The 21,346-nt window shown below is 41.9% G+C and overlaps 1 protein-coding gene across 1 annotated transcript; it reads right to left on the bottom strand.

Annotated features, from left to right (window-relative positions):
* Positions 1–1,122: 1,122 nt before the first annotated feature.
* On the bottom strand, positions 1,123–2,202 carry LOC121296235 (urotensin-2 receptor-like). The gene has a single exon (XM_041221579.1). The coding sequence runs from the start codon at positions 2,200–2,202 to the stop codon at positions 1,123–1,125; it is 1,080 nt and encodes a 359-aa protein (XP_041077513.1).
* Between the last annotated feature and the right edge of the window lie 19,144 nt (positions 2,203–21,346).

Here is a 21,346-nt window from a genome sequence, read left to right as displayed (position 1 = left end):
TTCTTCCTCTATTTATGTTGCATTTTTTTTTTTCTAGAGTACTGTAATTGCGTTATTCAGCTTTTCTGATCCTTCCACGCATTAAAGGGATGATGTGGCCAGAGCTAAAAAGAGGCAAGAAAATGCATTTTAAAACCTCTGGTCAGCCTTCCTTTAAAGAATCTTTACAGAATGGACTCTCCATGATCTGAAATACTGCTGCTCCTAAACTATATTAATGTTGCTGTTACTCACTGTTACTACATACAGTAAAAATACAGTGAAATGAGGTTAGTGCAAAATCAGACGAATAAATATTAGGGTGGTGCTATTAAGATCTATCGCTGTTTAGCTCATAAATCTAGACCCCACTGTGTCACTATATATAACATTCATATGTAATACATTATATGTTTTCAGCCAGATGTTGGGGCTCTCAACACAGTACTGCACTTACAAAACCAGCCCAGTTAGAAAACAGACTCCCTCCTCCCTCCCCTTATTGACCTGCATGGATTCTCAAAACACTTCTCAAAATAGCCCTTCTGGCTCTGGTTTATATTTGTGTACAACCACAGGTAACTGGCACACCAGGGGAAGACACTCTGCTAATCTCTTTCAGTTGTGATCCTCTTTAAATGTACTTAGATATCCAAATACATGTATTTCTTTAAAAATATAACCTTCTCAACATCCCTATTCTATATAATAAATGTAAATATGCAACCTGTTACACAACAAGCACCTATCTGTGACAAAGCTGAGTAGCTTTGGACATACAGATATCCTAAACCTTGTAGTTAAAGGTAAACAATCTCTTAATTTGAATGACAGATCAGATAATACATTCACAGCTTTCAATGGACAAATGTTATGACAACAAACGCTGCTTCAGTGTAGAATTATGATCTTATTGTGTGTGTAAAGTTGGAGCTTAAATGTATTAAAAGCTAAACGATAGCCTTATTTGGTGGTACTGAATACTATTTATAACCAGTGATAAAAAAAAAAAAAAGCTTTAATAAGAAAGAAAGAAAGAAAGAAAGAAAGAAAGAAAGAAAGAAAGAAAGAAAGAAAGAAAGTCGCTTACCATGTAAGGGCGTGCTCAATGTACAGTCGTTCTGCTCCCCTCCGCGGCAGCGCTCACCTCTGCACTTTGAGCTGTCCCATCACCAGGGACTCCGACAGGTAGTCAAACTGGTTGCTGGAGGACACCGACTTACCCCAGGAGGACTGCAGGCTTGGGATCCCCCGCTTGAACGAGGACGTGTACCGGTAGAAACTGCGGTGCTTGTTCTTCAGGTACTCCCTATAGTTCTTAGTCAGAAGCGTGTAGAGGAAGGGGTTAATGCAGCTGTTGCTGTAGGTCAGACAGGTGACCAGGTAGTTAATGCAAGTCTGTGTGTGAGAGGCCAACTTGAGCGGTCTGTGATAAAGACGCACTAACTGCCAAATCCAAAACGGGAGAAAGCAAGCCCAAAACACCAGAACTATAGTAAAAATCATAATTAACACTTTCTGCTTCGGGGAACGCTTGTTATTGCCTTTCTTGGTCAGTGTGTTTCTCTGGGACTCGAGGTAAGTCCGGCCGAGTTTGATGTATAGGCAGCCGATGATAATGCCGGGCGCCATAATGCTAGTGCTGAAGAGAACAGTTAGGTAGACTTTGTACGCTTTGGGACCCCAGGTCGGAGCACACATTCTCTTAACCGCGGTGCCTCTTCGTGTCTCTTCCAGGTTCACCATTATCATCATGGGCAAGGTAAGCAGCAAGGAAGTAAACCACACTGCCCCAGCCATGGCTTTCCGGTAGCTCTTGGACTTTTTGACTGTGTCTAGAGGTTTGCTGACGGCTAGGTAGCGCTCTGTGCACATCACAGTCAAGGTAAAAATGCTGGCGTGCATGGTCAGCAAGTCCAAGCTAAATAAAATCCTGCAGCCGATGTCCCCGAAGTACCAGTCTTTGAGAAAGTAAGTGCTGACGATGAAGGGGATTGTGGACAGGTAGAGCAGGTCTGCTATGGCCAGGTTGATAATAGAAATGTGCATGGATACTGCGAAACGGATGGAATGGCACATCAACACCAAAATATAGACGTTACCTGAGACACCAATCACATACATGAGAGATAACAGGGTCCCAAAAGTGCAAGTAATTATCAGTTCGTCCACAGAACCCGGGCTGGCTGCGGAGGTGAGGTTCCCAGAAGCGTTGTTATCCATGTCGTTTTCGTGTTTGGTAACGGTGGCTTTTAAATTAAACCGATGATTCACATGGCTAGTTTGAAATCCAAGTCTATTGTGAGACTGAGTGGAGAAAGACAGTCTGCATCAGACCTCACCCTTCCTAAATCCTCTTCAGTGAACTTCACTCAACAGGGGCTTGAGAGAGATGAGAGACCCAACCTGTTCTGCGGTCCGTCAGCATTTTTTGACATTTACTTTCAGTACGCTGTGCTACCGGTGAGTTGAGCATTCATTCGGGTTAGTATTATTTGTCTGCTCGATCGGTCTGAATAGTTTGCATATAGGTGTGCATTTACAGACACCCGAACGCTTCCACATAAACAGAAGATAGCGTTTATGATTTAATAACAAGATTAAAAAAAAAAAAAAAAGTGTTCCTAAATTACGAAGAGGAAATCAACCCGGCCGACAACTACACGGCTTTTATATTCTCGTCACCGTTTTGGAGAAGTTCACTAAACAATGTCATACATTTATCATTAGCATTAGTCAGATGAATGTTGGTTTCGGCGTGCTATCAGTGCATAATTGTATGGAGGAATTGCTACGTACCTTTTTTGTGAATTGCTTTAAGACAGAAAGACAAAAAAAGTAGGCAGTTAGATAAATAGTTACATTTAACATAGACACGCCTACAGCTAAACATAGATTATCTTGCTTCTCTTTGTCATTCATTTTTAGCAGGGAATGCCTATCTATTAAAAGTACAGGCAATGTTACCACCGAAAATAATAGTGTGTACCAAAATTAAAAACATAAAACACATATACAACAAATCAGAAGTTAAATATAACGAAATTAATAATCAAACACATGCGTACATACATACATACATACATAAACAAAAAAACAAAAAATCAATTACAAGAATCTATATAATATTGTTTAATTATCTGTTACCAACATAAATTGTACTTGAAAAAAAAAAAAAAATGTTGACTGAAGATCGGACTTCATTATCTGCTAATAGCATAACCAGTGCCCAAGCAGATTCAGTTTTACTGGTAGACTGAAAATATCCCTTGCTGTTGATATTCCTTCAGTGTAGCCCTCTGTGCACTGTGCTTTATTAGAAGAGATGCAGGCCTTGTGGCCAGTCTTGAAACATGCTTGGCAAGATATCCACTGACTTCCGTCAGGGAGATGCAGCTTGTATATCTCACATGTCATTTGCATAACAAACTAATCAGTTATGCATGGGGCAGCTTATTTAACAGTGTGTGCTACATACTGCAAGTTATTATTTTATTTTTTTTGTCCAACCAGCTGCAGTTACTCAGTGTGGAATGTAATCTAGCACAGGGTAACATGGGCGAAGATGCCCTCCTTAAGGGAAATCTCATTTTATGCACAGAAATTGATGTCAATTTTAAATTAAGAAGTACAAAAGTAAAGTTCATAGATCAGTGAACAAACGGCATGAACAAATTTCAAAGAAAATAAATTAATATTCTTGTAATTTAACAAAATATATTTTGTTTTCAAGGGGTGTTTTGCCCCACCCTCAGGGGAAGATGCCCTGGGGTCAGGGTAAAATGCCCCCGGTGGACATCTTGCCCCGATGCCAATGTTTGTAAAAAAAACTAAAACAATACACATCACCTAAAAAATAAGGTGAACTTTGTGAAAATGTATAAATACACTGGCACATCCTGGTTCTCCACTGGTTATTTGTCGAGCCGAGCAAGAACCAAACTGTGAAACTCCAGCCTCACAAGACATCTGAATCTGCCTGCGAGTCAAACCTAGCCAGGGCGGGGTTAAGGACTTTCGTCGTTATGTTGCATCAGTCAGTACACTCCACAAAGAAAAGCAACAAACAACATGGCGGGTAGTGAATGTGATGAGAGAAAAGTACAGCCTTGGGATGCTGAGAAAGTGCAGGTTCTAGTTTATCTGTGGGCAGATAGAAGTGTTCAGGAACATTTGGAGTCGTGCGTCAGAAATTAAAATGGTCATAAACTGCAGGTACGGTAAACTTAACTCACACACTTAAAAACAAAGTTCTACCAAATTTCTCATCCTTGACCTTTATTATATTAAACTTATTTACAAAAATAATATAAAACAAAACCCAGCCATACTTTCAACCATGGCTCTTGTTGCGCTCACACAGCTTTTTTTTTTAAGCATCCAAAAAAAAAAACAACTTTAGAAACAACAACTATTCTTAAACAGGATATCTTTGGCAAATCATATTTTTAAAACCTTTTTTCCCCTTCAGCAGAACTAATTGAACTTTATTAAGTCGATATAATCAGTAAAATTTGCGGATCGTAAAGAAATTCCTAAATATATTTACAAAATACAGCAATACAAGATACAGCTGTACCGTTGGTCTATTAATTTTTGAACACTATTTGTTTGTGCATCTTTTGGCAAACAGAGTTAATTAATAAAACCTGGCATGTCTCGGTTGTGCAGTGGAAAAGACGCATTAGTCTCAACATGAACTGTATTTAAATCACAAATGTTTGTAAAACATTTTAACATTTTAAGCATTTAGGAATTAGTATTAAGATTTACCATGAACCATGTAATTTAAAAGTAGGGCATGAAATGCTTCTCATTCTGTGCATAATTCCTATATGAAACCATCACCAGAGACAGCAGCACATTCCACGTGTGCCCATCTATGACATGTTTCACACTGGGTATATTCTCCACCACTGACAGTACTTCTGTGCAGTATAAGCATTCAGCCTCATCATCTACCCTTTTTTGCTTTTTCTCTATGTCTTCGAAGTGTTTTTGCTGGCACATGAACCTGCGAGAAGTTCTCTGAACACTTTCAGCATCATTATTTCACTAGAATGGATCAGCCAGGGCCTCATCACTATAACTACCATGTGTAGATTTTCTCTTGTACTTTCTCACCATCTTTGAGTGCATTGTGCAAAGTACTTTACAGCGAGGATGCAAAGTGTTATAGCAAGAACCTGAAGAGAGGGACCTAAGGGACTTACATCCACATATGTCAAGAAAAAATATCAAATTATGCATGCATGCATATACCCTATCATCCATGCATTCATCCACCCATCTATCTTTAGCCAGTGATTCAATGGCATCCAAAAATATCCAGGTTTGTCTCTTATAATGTGTTGACATTACCTGTTTTCATACAAATTATGAACAGGAATGCCCAACTAGGGTACAGTACACACTTTGGGGCAAGATGCCCCCAGGGGCATCATAAATACCAATCAAATGTTTGGGCTGACTAAAAATCCCCTTTTATAACCCTGTGCTTTAAGTTGGATTTATACTCATGAGGGGAGCAAGAAAAGAAGAATGGAGAGAGGAAAGAGGGGAGAAAAGGAAATCTGGGATGACAACTGTGAGGCGGTGGAATTGTGCCCCGGCTATGGTGAGCATGGCCACACATTGGCTATCTGCCCCTCCCAGTACCAGGTGGAGGAACTAGCGTCCAGACGGGGAGTACGAGTGTCCAGCGCCCAGACAGGGGAAGCACGAGCATTCAGCATCCAGACAGGGGGAGCACGAGCATCCAGCTTTCAGGTGGGGGCAGCACAGGCGTTCAGCAGAGGGAGACTACCTGCTGTTTCCACCTCCACCACCAGAGGGAGACTACCTACAGCTCCCGCCTCCATTACCAAGGGGAGATGTGGAGTTCCTGCTGCTGCCTTATTGGTGGAGGCTCCCCTCCTGCCATCACCTCCCGAGGGTCCACACCTGCCCTCACCTTATGAGGGTCTGCTGGTGCCTGACTCGCACCACCTGGGGTTGTCTGTCTCGCACCACCTGGAGTTGCCTGTCCCGCACCACCTGGGTTTGTCTGTCCCTCATCATCTGGAGTTGCCTGTCCCGCACTTCCTGGGCTGCTGAGTCTGCATCGCCTGGGGATGCCAGTTCGCCACCCCCGGGGATGCCTCCAGGACACTGCCCGGGGATGCTCCATGGTACCACCTGGGGATGCCTCCACGACACCCCCCGGGGATGGCTCCGGGACACTGCTTAGGGATGCCTTCACAACACCGCCAGAGGGGCCGGAGCTGTCGTTGTCGGAGGGTTCAGAGCTGCCACAGGTCGGGGGTCCGAGACTGCTGTCACCTGGTGTCGCTGGCTCTACCTCGGCCTGGGGTCGCCAGCTATGCTTCGCCTGGGGCCGCCTGCTTGCCATCGCCTGGGGACGTCTTCACGCCATCGCGGGGGGGGTGCCGCCTGCATGCTACTGGCTGGGGTTGCCAGTATTCCACGAACTGAGTTGCCACTGTGAGTCGAGGGAAAGCCTCCGCTCCCACCAAAGAACTATAAAAGTAACTTTTGGGTTTTTAATGGGGGTAGTGGCCATTGGGCCATGTGTGCTTTGCATGGGAGGGGGTGGGGGTGCCGTGGCACCATTATATATATATATATATATATATATATATATATATATATATATATATATATATATAAATGTATGTATGTATTTTCATTATTATTATTATTATTATTATTGTTTGTATGCGGATGGACGAAAGCTGTCTGACATTATTATTTATTATTTGAGACCAGCAAAAAGCCGATCTTGTAAAATGTAGTTGGTTTTACTTTGGCCAGTGTTCCGTTTTCTTTTGTGTTTTGTTTAAATCTTTATATTTTGTTTATTATTTAAAATACAAGCGCAGCAGCGCCGTTTTGACCAGGACTACCTGTATTTTGTTTCATTTCCATGGTCTGACGTCACCCACACACACCACCCGAGTCATTTTTATGACAAATTATTTATTTTTTTAAATGGGTAAACTGCTGTATGCAGGTCCGGATTAACCCATCAAGCCCTAGGGAAACATACACTTCTGGGCCCCTATCTTCTTATATGAATAAGAAAATAGACATTATATATTATATATATATATATATATATATATATATATATATATATATATATATATATATATATATACACACACACATACACACACACACATACACACTCAGTGCCTATAGAAAGTCGAGGTATGACAAAGGCCCAGTTTTTGGAATGGAACCGCATAACAGTCTCGCATTTTGATTTTGTCACACGAATGTCGTCACCCAAGATGAATAAGCTTACAGACATTTTTAACATTACGATCAGAGAGAGATCTGCTTTCCACAACCTCTCAATTATAATATAATGTGGTATTTTGCTGTACTAATATAACAAACTATGGGTTATTACTTTATATGAATTATCATGTTATGCACGAATGTAAGAATTTTTTTCTTTTTTTTTCTGTAGTGGTGTACTTTTTTCAAATAGCATATATCTATATTCATTTGCACATTGTGTTTTAATATCAAATATATACATGTGACAGGCTGGCGAGTGGATAGAGGCCCAGAGACAGACTGCAGCTCAAAAAAGAATAATACTTTTATTCCAAAAACACAAAATAAAAGGGCACAAGGGCAAAAATAAATGTATTTAAACACAAATAACAAAAGGCAAAGCAAAACTTACAAAATAAAGGTTTCCAGGCTAGGCGATGCCTTCACTGGATCAAAAAAATTAACAAAACCAACAAGCACAACCATCTGCTTGCTTCCTCAGCTCCCTCCTCTCTTAATGGGAAGCAGAGGCCTCCTTTTATGTCAGGTGGCTGGGCGCTGATTGATTGTTAATTATGCTAATCAACTAATCAACCCCAGCCACCTGAACACAATAAACACAGGCAGGTAGGGGAATTTAACCCCATCCCTGCCAATTTATAAAGGGCAGGGCTTTACTCTGCCACAATACACTATTGCAGTTTTGTTAATTTTGGGCCGCTATAATTTTCAGATAACGTCCCAGATTCTGGGCCGCTCTGATAACGTCCCAAATCCTGGGCTGCTCTGGTTTTTAGATAACGTTATTTCCACAACCTTTCAATTAAAATATAACGTGGTATTTTGCTGTACTAATATAACAAACTATGGGTTATTACTTTATATGAATTATCATGCTGATCTGATGACCCCCCTACCCATTTATTTAATAAATAACTTAATGTCACAACAGTTTGGTTGACAAACTGCTGGTTTGGGACAGAATAACAAACAGTAGCCTTAATTCTTAAAACTTTTAATGACAAGTATTTGAATGCACAGAATTAAAAAGGCCATTTGCTGAGCCTTACCCCGATGGTGTTTTTATAATGGGATTTGCCAAAGGGAGGGAGTAATCTCATCGTACTCATATCTCCACAACCCCTGGGGCAGGGAAATAGGGAGCACTCTCTTTATGTGCACATGACTCTCAACTAAAGAAAATCACCGGCCATGGGTTCGTACGCCACCCTGCCACCAGATGGTGGGCGTTGCCCCAAAGGTGTTTTATAATGGGATTTCCCATAAACGGGGTACGGGGGTCCACCTCGGAACCCCTGTCGATGCCTCCAAGCGACATGTCCCCAGCTGGAAAGGACCCTAATTTATACTTTTTTTGCCATCCTGGAGCTCAAAAGCTATTGGAAATCCAATGTTGACCATCATGCCATCATGCTGAAAATGTGAAAATTTGTTGAAAATGTAGCATTTCAAAAAGGATTGCTCCCTCCCCCAGACATGACCCTAGGAAGTTCAACCCGGGTTTTAGGCCCCGGGGTCATTGAGATATGACCTCGAGAAGGGTCGTTTTTGGACATTTTTGACAGGGTGTATCTCGGGTTCTGTGGAGGTTAGGAACTTGATTTTTTTTTTTCTTTTGCGCCGTGGCCACACAGGGCCCCCCTGCACAAGGAGTCACTATTTTTACGGTTCTAGGTGCCAGGAGAGTTTGGCAAAATTATTTTTTTCGTTACAACTCGTGTTTTTGGGTGAATCACTTCGCTGTTTTAGGAGTTGGTTTGGGGCGCTCCTCTGAGTTTATATCACTTTCAATGGTGGTTCTACGTGCTCGGGTTCAAGAGATATGCATGAAAATGTGTTTTTCAAACCCGCCTTGGACATGAATGAGGCTGAACACTGAACACCCTGAAAATATTTTTTGCAAACAATTGCTACAAATTGGCATGTTACATTCAGGCTGGTCCCCTGAGTCTAGAACCCTTCGAATGGTGGTTGTAGGTGCTCTAGGTGGAGAGATATGGCTGAAAATGTGTTTTTTAACACTGCCATAGACATGAATGGGGCTGCCCAGAATTTGGGACGTTATCTGAAAAGCAAAGTGGCCCAGAATTTGGGACGTAAATGAAAACAAGAGCAGTCTATATTTAAAACTGTGATTACATTTGAGATAAACTAATGTATCCTGTAGCAAAACTGCAATAGTGTATATATTTGATATAAAATACATTACGCAAATGATTATAGATATATGCTGTTTGAAAGAAAAAGTACATCACTACAAAAAAAAAAAAAAAAAAAATTCTTACATTCTTGCATAACATGATAATTCATATAAAGTAATACCCTATAGTGTGTTATATTAGTACAGCAAAATACCGTTATATTTTAATTGAAAGGTTGTGGAAAGCAGATCTCTTGCCCTCTTTCTCTCTCTGATCAGAATGTTAAAAATGCCTGCAAGCTTTTCCACTCGTGTGATGACATATTCATGTGACAGACATGGACCAATCAAAATGCAAGACTGTTATGCGGTTCCATCCCAAAAACCGGGCTTGTGTCATACCTCAACCACACACATTGGTTAGAGAGCACTGTATAGTAGTTTTTATTGATTTTTTAAATGTTTATTTTTACTGCTTAAACATACCTGACAAGTCTCCTGTTTTGACTGGAACATTTTCAGACTCCCCTGCATACACAATTTCCAAGGTTTACATTTTTATTTTAAAATAAAATGCATTTTTATACATTTGCTGTGTGTTTACAGACTCTCTATACAGTCAACTCTCTTTATACCGCCAGGTAAGGGCCATGGGCAAAAACAGGCAATAAGTGAGGGTGAGGGTGGCATATAGTGAGAAAAAAAAAAAAAAAAAAAAAAAACAACCTTCTATGTTTGCAATAAATTAAAAACTTTTAATCTTTTTTTGTTATACAATTACAGTCCGGTAAAATTATTTTTGTAATTAAAAAAAAAAAAATTTGATGTCAACTACAGTAACGTATTAAAAAAAGTAGACATCATCTGTATGAAACATACAATGAAAACCTTTGAGGAAACAGTTTATATTTAAAACAAACAAACACCAACCCCCCTCCCCCCCCACTGATCAAAGTTTCAAATGCAAAACAACAATTCTATTAAAAAAAAAAATATATATATATATATATATATATATATATATATTTTTTTTTTTACTGTATTGTCATTTAAACTTTTATTTTTTGTGGCACAACTATCATGTTGACAGACTTTTAAAAAGCATACGACCACCAAACAATATTGCACGCACTCCTAGATCACTTATTGAGAGATCATACTGGAAGGCTTCTGAATGGAGAAAGTGCCTGTTGTTTTATTTTATGAACTGCTTGGATGGTATACTTCCTATTGTGTACTCAAAACACCTTTTGCTTCTTGTGGAAGGTATATACTTATTACTGTTAGAGTCCGTACATCCTAATGATCTTGCAAGAGCAAATTATTTGCTACTGGCTTTTGTTTCCCAGTGTCCTGACATTTATGCATTACATCACATGACTTTCAACATGCACCAGCTTCTTCACTTAGCAGAAGTAGTTGAAAACTGGGGTCTGCTAATGTATAGTTGATGTATGGTTTTGTATGCCTTACCATCACAAATGTCTTCAATATTATTAGCTGCTTTTTAATGTCTTTGAAAGCAGTAATTTAATAGCTCAGAGAGATTGCCGTTTTCAAACATTTCTTTTAACTGACTTTTCAGTTGGATAACAATAAAAAAATAATTGCCATCTTTTGTCAGATTATCTTTGTTTAACTCTTTTTCACAAATTCTACATGTAGTTTGAATATCTGAACCAAGATTTGTATAAAATTCAGGACAGCAGAAATGAAGTTCACTAATTCTTGTACACAGCTTAAACAACTTTTCAAACATATTTTGTGCTCGGTAGCAATGATTGTGGCATTAGAATACAGAGAAGAGAAAGGCAACCCCAGGTGATGCGGAGCAACAGACAGCCCTAGGCAATGCAGACGTGGCATCCTTGGGCGATACAACTCAAGCATCCTTGGGCGGTGCGAGGCAGCCATCCTTGGGCGGAACCAGCAGGAATATACCCTGTGCTGGTTGAGGTGGGAGCTGCAAGCAGTCCTCCCATGGCGGTGGAGGCGGAACCAGCAGGAATTCACCCTCTGCTGGTGGGAGTGGGAGCTGCAAGCAGTCCTCCCATTGCGGTTGTCGTGGAAATTCTAATAAAAGGAAGAGAGACTGCGAGGTCCAAACACACAAGCCTTTATTTCTTAAGTTTGCAAACTGACAACACTCTCAACACACAGGGTGCTAGATAATCATCGAGTAGTGTTCTAACATACAGAGTTAGATCAGTTTTTTATATATCTTAGAACTGTCAGCAAAGCAGAGGGTTAGCCAATGATGATTCAGATATTAGCATATAAGGGAAACAATTTATAACTATGCATACGTGGCATATAGCTAAGCAAGCAGATAACAGAATGGGTGGTTTGGGTGTACGTGCTCCTGCTGCTCTGCTCCTGGCAGTGGAGGTGGCGGAGGCAGAGACAGTCTCCTTGCGACGGAGGTGGGAGCAGTGTATACTCCCCCGGCTATGGAGGTGGAAGCGGCGTGTAGTCTCCCTCACTTACAGGGGACTGTGAAGCATGGTGGTGGCAGCATCATGTTATGGGAATGTTTCTCGTCGGCAGGTACTGGGGCACTTGTCAGGAAAGAAGCGAAAATGAATGCTCCTCCCCTTCTGGCTGCAAAGGTGGCAGGGGCTCCTCCCCTTCTGGGATTACAAATTTAAAATGACAACTCTGGTGAGAGTTTGCCACATCTTTGTAAACTGGGAATTAAACTTAACACCTATTATTAAATAATAGATAATATGTCATATTAGAAACTGTTATTACATTTTAAACACAAATACAATTGCACATAAAATAAAGCACATGACAAATGATAAATTATTTCTGCTTGTCATAACCCATATATAAAATAATGCATGTATTGTATTTATTTCTCTTTTGCTAATATTTGCAAATATATTGCAAGTACATGTACGAAGAAAACCTATAATATAAAGTAGCCAGCAATTAAATGTAATCTTTGTAAACTACGTAGTCTAAAGTTAATCTATTGTTAAATAATATTATGAAAAACTTGTTATTAATATTACAACAACATGTTTTCAATTTTTACCACATATAATAAAGATGCTGACAACATTTTTAAGAGTAAAACAATTTACTAGACACATTGGAAAAATCGCAATAACAGTCTGTTCTGAATTAAAGTTCACAGACAGAAGAAATCTCCAAAGATTTGGCATTACAAAAGATGATCATGTAAGGGATAGGATTGTGATAGGCATTATGGACAGTGATGTTTCACAAAACTTACAGTTGGAGCCTGAGTTGACGCTGGAGAAGGCGATACAGATCGCACGCCAGAGCAAATAAAAAAGCAGCACGCAGACTTAAGAGCTTACAACGAAGTTGACGAGGTGAGACGCAAACCACAGCATTACAAACATTCTAAGCAGAGTGCTGGCGGCCAATGCAGGCAGTTCAAGCAAAAGCACAGCGAGGCAAAACAGGGAAATTGCTCATGTTGTAACCACACAAATGATGAGACTGAGACTTGCCCAGCACATAATAAAAGGTGCAGGAAATGTAACAAAATGGGGCATTTTGAGAAAGTGTGCAAAATGAAAATGGTGAAGGAAGTGACCACAAATGATGAACAGGAAATCCAAGGGGTATTGTTTTTAGGGTCAGTTACAAAGCAGTCTGATTCTGATGATATGTGGCATGTTGAGCTCCCAGTGAATGGCACAACAGTAAATTAGATTAAGATTGACACTGGTGCAGATATTACAATGATGTCTCAGAGCACTTACCAAAGCTTACCACAGCACCCCCAGCTGGTCAAAACTGAAACTAATGTTTGCAGTACAGGTGGCAGAATACAATGCATGGGAAAAGGGAAATGGAGCTAAGTACACATTCTGGATTTATGTCATTGGAGGACAATACGCAAATAACCTACGTTGCAGAACTGTTGCATGCAAGATGGGTTTGGTCTTTAAAGCAGATGAAATATACACAGATGTGTTTGGAGATAAAGGGCTACTGAACTGTGAACCAGTTAAAATTGAGCTTAGAGATTAGCTGTGATGGACCCTGTGTTGGGCTATTGATTAAACAAAGAAGAGCACGACAAGTGTCTGAGTGCAGTCCTACAGATCATCAAGGAGTCAGGCTTAAAGTTGACCAAAGAGAAGTGCCACTTTGGGAAGTCTGAGATCCAGTAATTTGGACACATAATCAGAGTGGAGGTGGGAGACCTCCAGGAGCAGGCTTTCCGCAGAGTCAAGCAGATGTTCGAGTCGATGCCGACATTAGCATACTATGACGCCAGTAAACCGACCGTGGTCAGTGCAGACATGAGCAGCTATGGCTTAGTAGCTACACTGCTACAGGGAGAAGAAGGAGAGCTCCGGACCATTGCCTTTTGTTCACACACTCTAACAGACATTGAGAAAAGATACTCACAAATAGAGAAAGAGTGCCTGGCAGAGGTGTGGGCTTGTGAACGTTTTGCTCGCTACTTACAGGGCATGGACAGCTTCTGTTTACAAACAGACCATAAGCCACTAGTTCCATTAATAAACACATATGACCTGGACAAAGCACCACTCAGGTGTCAGAGGTTGCTGATGAGACTTATGTGCTTTAATGTGAAAGCAGTACATGTTCTAGGGAAGCAGCTAGTAGTGGCTGATACACTATCGAGAAACCCTCCGACAGACGTGAACACATCAGACATGGAGGAAGATGTCAAAGCATTCGTTCAGGCTGTGATGACGAGAAGGCCCGTGTCTCAGCACAGGTTGGATGACATCAGAGAGGTGACACACAATGACGCAGACCTCCAGATGGTTATCTGCTTCATCCTACAGGGTTGGCCTGAGAAAATGGCACAGCTACCCTATTCACTACATGGATTCTACGCATCGAGAGCACATCTATCAGAGCTGGATGGACTTGTGCTATACTAAGACAGGAGTGTCATCCCAGCTGCACAGGAAAGAGAAGTTCTGGAGCAGATTCATGAGGGTCACCAGGGGTTGTCAAAGTGGGCCGAGATCCTATGTTGTTCAAGCTGAGAATGGCACCATCACTTGTAGAAACAGGCGACACCTTCCGGCTGTACCCCCGTCACCTTCCCAGGAAAGGCCCAGACAGCACCAGCGTGGTGAAGGAGTCACCCAGTCTACAAGTGAGGCCAGCTCATAGCCTCTGCCCGTGAACCCACGATCTCCACAGCCATCTTCACCACAAACTGAAATGACTTTGAGAAGAAGAGAGGTAAAAGTTCCACTCCGGTGCAGAGACACTTAGAAAAAGCACCGTTATAGGAACAGCAACTGTTTCAGGGCAGAATAATCCCTATGTTGCTGTGAACAAAGGGCTATCTACCCCAATGTCCAGATTGACACCGTTATGTGAAATGTTTATGTAAGAAAAAAAAATGTTTCTGTGAAAAACAAAATGTTCTATATTGAAAGAAACAGTCCACTGTGAGTATTGCTAGGTAGAGAAGATTTTGCTGAGTTTTGTTTACTCAGAAAAGAGGAAGATGTGGTGATGTCTGATCTAACTGTGATTGATTGCTTACGCGCAGTGTCATTGACTGGATATAACTGATCTAGCAGACACTGTTGATGCTGATGTGCTGAGCAGTATGTTAGCTAGCTCTGTGGACTGCATGTTATTATGTTAATTTGCAAGTCATAATTAAACTGTCTAAACGAGACATACCCGCCTGCTTAGTCTCCATCGTGACAGGCTTGGCTTAGGTCCTTAGGAAAGGCAGTGTAAACACATCGGACTTTAGGACTGTTCACGCACGAGGTGAGTGCAGCTCGGCTCCTCCCCCACTGAATCTAAACAGGAAGAAACCTACAGTGCCATTGCAGCGCCACAAAAAGAGAAGAACGACTTGAGACACAAGCGTCCTATTTGAATTTATTAACTGTTTATATTGGGGAGTATTTGTAAATATCTGCGTTTTATTAAATTGTCGTCAAAAGTCTACATACCCCAAATATCCATACATTGGGCTATGTAAACCTTTGATAACTTTTTTGCTTTGTTAAACAGAATGTTAGTGCACATCAAAGAAACAAAAGTAAAATATTTGATTATATCGGCGAGAATTACTTTAAAAAAATGCTATCAAATAATTTTATACAAAAACTATCGTGGATTGTGTTTTTCCCATTATTTTATGGTAAACCACTTACTGCTAGTTATTGGTTTAGTTTCACACACACTTTAACACACCATCTTTTTGTAGTTTATTTGTGTTGTTATTTCTATTTTTTTATAAATGTTTTTCTTGTTTTTTTTTTTTTTTTTTTATTTGTTTCTGACAACCGCAGCATGAACAGGTGAGAGCAAGAAAGCAGAGCTGTCATAGCGTTGTGCACTAAGCGGAAACACAAAATAAATACATATAGATCGTTTTCGATTACGTCATAAATCACTTGGCAACTGTTATTAACAGCGACTGCGGCGATGTTGGTGGGCTCGTGTGTATTTTTACCGATACACATCATTGAACAATACTGGAAACGGTAGCATTTTGCCACTATTTAAGAAAAGATGCATAAAATCAAGGTGTGCATCATAAACAACCTTGGTACTTAAAACTTTTACCTATGTTTATTATTATTATTATTATTTATTATTATTCTTATTATTTATTATTATTATTATTATTATTTATGGTGTTTGTTGTTTTTAATTTTTCTGGGTTTACATTTATAACAAAAATTGTGTATCGTTCAACACTAATAAACACATAGCAAGTTTAGAAATGAACCGAAAAACGATTCTGTATTTTTGGTTAAGATATATTTGGTTATTATTATAAACCAATAAAATTATTACTATATTGAGGTATATATTATATATATATATATATATATATATATATATATATATATATATATATATATATATATATATATATCTATGCTCCAACGAGTTAAATCTATTCTTATATTACTGTAACTTAATTGTATTTCTGGAACAGGAGATTCCACATAACTACTATTAACTACTATTCAGTAATGCAGTAAAAGAAACAAACCTAAAATGAAATGTCGTGAACATACTCTTGAGGACAGCTACACTCCTTCAGGTCTGTCCTTGATATATTAGCTAGTCACTTGCCTAATCTTCGTTGTGTTATGTCTTTTATTTTTTCTCTCTGCAATAACCCTCGGCAACCTATAAAATGAAATGTTGTCTCATCTGTGCCTACTGCAACAGCCAGTGACTACACAAGTGTTCACCATTTTTTTCATAAAAGCAAACTAAGCTATGTTTAAGGTCTGAAACCGCTTTAAGAGAATCAGAGATGAGGTTTGCCTGCCCACCAGCTCGAGAAAGGCGATAAGGATCACGTGACTTGAAACATCGTTCGAAAACTCTATACCGAGAAATAGCAGCAGGTCTGGTAAACCAAGGTCTGTGCAACCCCCATTATGGCAGCAACCAGGAACATTCACCCCCCCACCACTACCCCTCGCAGGAATTCACCTGGCATTGTCTGTGAAAGTTATCTCTCAAGCACTGTAGAAAAGAGATCTGTGCAACTCCCTCTTTGCACTTTTTGATTATAGTTAATCTGTTACACAATTGCGTTTTACATGTTATGTTCTAGGTTTTAAATAAATATTGTTTTAATTATTTGCTCCCTGTCATTTCGTTTTTTAAACAAGGAACGAAATGTTTCGAATTACAAAAATTCAGATAGTGTACTTGTATAACAAATTATTATTATTATTATTATTATTATTATTATTATTATTATTATATTATTATTATTATTATTATTATTATTTTGCAGTAGTATTTGTAATAAGGCTAATTTGACAAAAAATTTGATACAGTAAATGTTTTTTCTCCAGTATTCTTCTGGCTGCTTAACCTATTTTATCTAAAAAATAAAGGACTTATGCATCATACAATTATATACAAGGTGAGATAATATTGTTGAAGAAACAGAATAGAGTTCTTTTGAAAACGAAAGGGTTTTATTATTACAGTAATAAACAGCAAATGCACTTCTCTTACTGGAGGTGAAACTCTTCGCTTAACAAATGTGTCAGGAACTGCTACGTTCTGTGAAACACTGTCGAAACAAATAACCATTTTACTTTTAGTCTGCAAGATAAGTAACCATATTCTGGGGATATTTTGGACGTCCTTGAACATTGGACAGAATGAAAAAAGTTACTTTTTGCAATAAAATACTACGTTTTACTTTTTAAATATAAACAAACTATACACCATTTAAAAGCCCTGGTTCTTAGCTTTCTAATGAACAGTTTAGTTTTATTCTATTCTTGGGTTTACCTCTCTTTTTTGTGTGATTTGTGCGAGGAGTGAAAATGATTATCCAAACGTTGTGGTCAAACTTTCATCTGTACAGCCCAGTCTGAAGCTTGCAGGCAGATCTGCTTCGTATTCCACAAATCACTGATTTGGGGACATATTGTTTCTAATCTGTAGCCCTTATCATGGCCAAGAAAATGTGATCTGTCCAGTGTTATCTACAAGTAGTGTGACTTCTTTGGGGTAGACAGAAATAGGTATGCATATGTACCAAGGATAATATAAAACGTTAGTTTACCTACCGTAAACCTGGTTCCCTGAAAGAGAAGATGGCCACCAAAACATTGTTATGGGATATATACACCTGCCTATTGGTAGGGGTCACTGAGCTCTTTCTATCAAAGCTGCTGATAAGCCCCCTCCCCTCGGTGACCCCCTCGGTCCCACCTACCGAGGGTACATAACCGTCATGCAGGGGAGCCTCATCCTCTTTTCGTGACGAAACCGTGATGTCGACCGACGTGACCTCGCTGTTGGTGTCCATCTTCTCTTTCAGGAAACCAGGTTTATGGTAGGTAAACTAATGTTCCCTTTCAGTTTGAAGATGGCCGCCAAAACATTGTAATGGGAAACGTGTACCAGAGCCGTCGAGAGGGAGAAAAGAATGGCAGCATACGAGGGATGCCTTACCCCTGCTTGACCAAGGTCAGCAGTGCGAGCGTGCAACCTCAAGGACCCTAGTGCCCATAGAGGGCAATGAGGGATCTATCAGTTTCAGGTGATAGAACCTGGAAAAAATTGCAGGGTAGCCCAGGTAGCCGAATCACAGACTTCAGCCATGGATGCACCTCTGAAGAGGGCCCATGACATAGCCAAACCTCTCGTAGAATGTGCAGCTACCCACCCAGGTGGGGGTAAGCCAGCACCATCAGGCGCAACTGAGACTGTATCCGCAATCCAATGCGACAGTCGCTGTTTCGAGAGGGGCTGTCCCAGGGTCTGTGTCCCGTGGTAGACGAAGAGCTGGTCAGACTGACGCAGCGCTCGTCCTATCGAACGAACCGGGCAGAAAAGGTTCAACTTCATATCCTCCACCGAAGCAAATGGTGGAGGATGTAAGGACTCCAGTTCCACAGACTGATTCATGTGGATAGCTGAAACCACCTTCGGGAGAAAAGCAGGGTTTGCACGCAGTGACACTCTGCTACCATCATCCCAAATATGCATGCAGGAGCTATGCACAGACAGTGCCTGCAGCTCACTAACCCGCTTTGCGGAGGTAATAGCCAAGAGGAAGGCTGTCTTCATAGACAGATACTTCAACTCAGTGGAGTATATAGGCTCAAACAGGGCCTGTGTGAAAGCCTCCAGTACAACCTCAAGGCTCCATTCGGGGAGAGTAGCCCTCCTAGGAGGGCGCAACCGCCGAGCGCTTTGGAGAAACCGGGTAGCCAAAAAATGTGCGCCCGGGGACATTGAGTCAACGGGGGCATGGCAAGCAGAAATAGCCGCTATTTATACCTTCAGTGTGGAAGGTGATCTACCAGCCTCAAGCAGATCTTGCAGAAATTGCAAGATGACAGGCATGGGACAAGAGATTGGATCATGACCATTAGTACGGCACCAATCTTGAAAATATTTCCACTTATAGGCGTACAGCGACCCAGTGGAATGTGCCCAAGCAGCCCTAAGGCTGACCAACGGTTCCTTTCAGGGGCCAGACCCATAACTGGAGCCTGCCCAGCTCCAGGTGCCAAAGCATGCCTCTTGCCTGGCCGAGTGGACCGCCACAGCGGTGGAGGGAGTACCACAAAGGGCAATGAGTCATCTCCGCAGCGGCGAAGAGATCGTCTTGTGCCTTCCCGAACCATCTCCAAATGTACTTTACCACCTGAGGGTGGAGTTGCCACGGCGATGGATGTGGGCCCTCCCTCAAGGGGAGGTCAGACGCACGATTTTCCATGCTGAGAACATGTGTCACTCGAAGGGACAGCAGGTTCCGTTGTGCCCAAATCAGGAGCCCGAAGGCTGGGCGATACAAACCCGGGTTTGCATTGCCTAGCCTTCGGGCTCCTGATTTGGGCCTGATTTGAGATATTTCCTGTGCTGTGGACGAATGGGACCATGAAAATATGTGTCCCTCAAGTCCACTGTGGTAAACCAGTCACTGGGCTGGACAGACTGGAGTATGTGATGATGAGTCAGCATTTGGAACCTCCTCTGTTTCAGAAAGCAGTTGAGGAACCGCAGGTCCAGGAAAGCCACTGTCCTTCTTCGGAACCAGAAAGTATCTCGAGTAGAACCCCTCCCCGAGAGAGTTGGGGTCTCCGAGAAGAATGGCGGGCTTTTCCAGCAAGGCTGCCATAAACTGGGTCTGAGCCCTCAAGCCCTCAGGGACCCTGCAGGGGCATCTGAGGCTGAGGCGGGGCTGGCTAGTCTGTTGCCTTGGGCGAGTGCCCTGGAACTGCCTCCTAGGGTGCTGCTGCGCGGGCTGGCCTCGGCCGTGCACTCCACTCCACTCCACTCCACTGCCCTTCATCTGAGATGAGGTCTGTAGCGGGGCTGTGGGAACTAGCACCGTCGACCTACCCAGCACCAGAGTGGGGGGAGGGAGCAAGCGATGACTTGCCGAGCAGCCTCACGCTCTTGAAGAGACCGCTACAGGATCTCCTCCACTGCTGGGCCAAAGGTATGGCCTGGAGATATAGGTGCATCCAAAAGCACAGCCTTATCGGCATCAGGCACCTGCGCTAGCCACAGCTGTTTTCACGTGACCACAAAAGATCTGGCACAACGTGTGCGACAACAATCGCAACTCCGTGGCCACTGGTTCTTGGAGCGGGGCGTCACGCAAGATACCATCCATATATGCAATCAGCATACTGGATGTGTTGGCCAAGCGGGTGCTCTGGGCCCCCGCTTCATAAGCCCTCTGGACTTGTGTCTCCGTAACCCTGCATTGCAGGTTTGGGCACATAGGGTCCCTGGGCATACTTCTCACCAGTGGAGACTTCACCAAGACTGCAATGTTGGAGTCTACAGTGGGAAACCCCGCCAGGCCCAGTTTCTCCACCCCCTCCAGTGAGACCAGTTGAGAACCCTGTCTCAACTGGGTGGGCGCTGTGGCTGGGTGGTCCCAAGAGGAGCACACGTCCTCCATAAAATCAAGGAAGGCGGGAAAGGGTTGAGGCCGAGGAGCCACATCATGCGGCTGAAAGACGGAAAAATGTGGCTCTACCTCTGTTGACCAGGGGACCTGCAGGTACGCTGCCGCGCGGGCATCGACCCTGACAGCTGTGGCGCACTAGTAACCAATGAAACCTCTGAGCTAGGGACCGTGTCCGTTGGGAATGCAGGTTTCGCCTCTAACTCCATCTCCACTGGAAAAGCAGACTCCTCCTCACGAGGCAACGATAGAGAGCGTGTCCTTGTCGGAACACCGTGCGCACCCCATGGTACCTCAATCTTACGCACCGTGGTATTTAAAAAACATGGGGGCTGCTGTGCACGGTGCCTACTCTAACCGCGTGGTCACACACCTGAGCAACGTGTAGTGTACAACAGGGGGATAGGGCCGATGCCGCAGCGGGTGATTGACTGGTGCAACACAGTAAATACAATAATATACAAGAATATAAGATATATTACAGTAAAGATGGGGGAGAG

The sequence above is a fragment of the Polyodon spathula genome, chromosome 21 (assembly GCF_017654505.1).
Source record: "Polyodon spathula isolate WHYD16114869_AA chromosome 21, ASM1765450v1, whole genome shotgun sequence".
Lineage (NCBI taxonomy): Eukaryota > Metazoa > Chordata > Actinopteri > Acipenseriformes > Polyodontidae > Polyodon > Polyodon spathula.
Note: the sequence above shows the minus strand (reverse complement) of the source record. Positions and strands in the feature narration are given on the sequence as shown.

Bases quoted from the DNA above. Each gene is read 5' to 3' on its own strand.
- LOC121296235 (XM_041221579.1), bottom strand. From the start codon at position 2,202: ATGGATAACAACGCTTCTGGGAACCTCACCTCCGCAGCCAGCCCGGGT.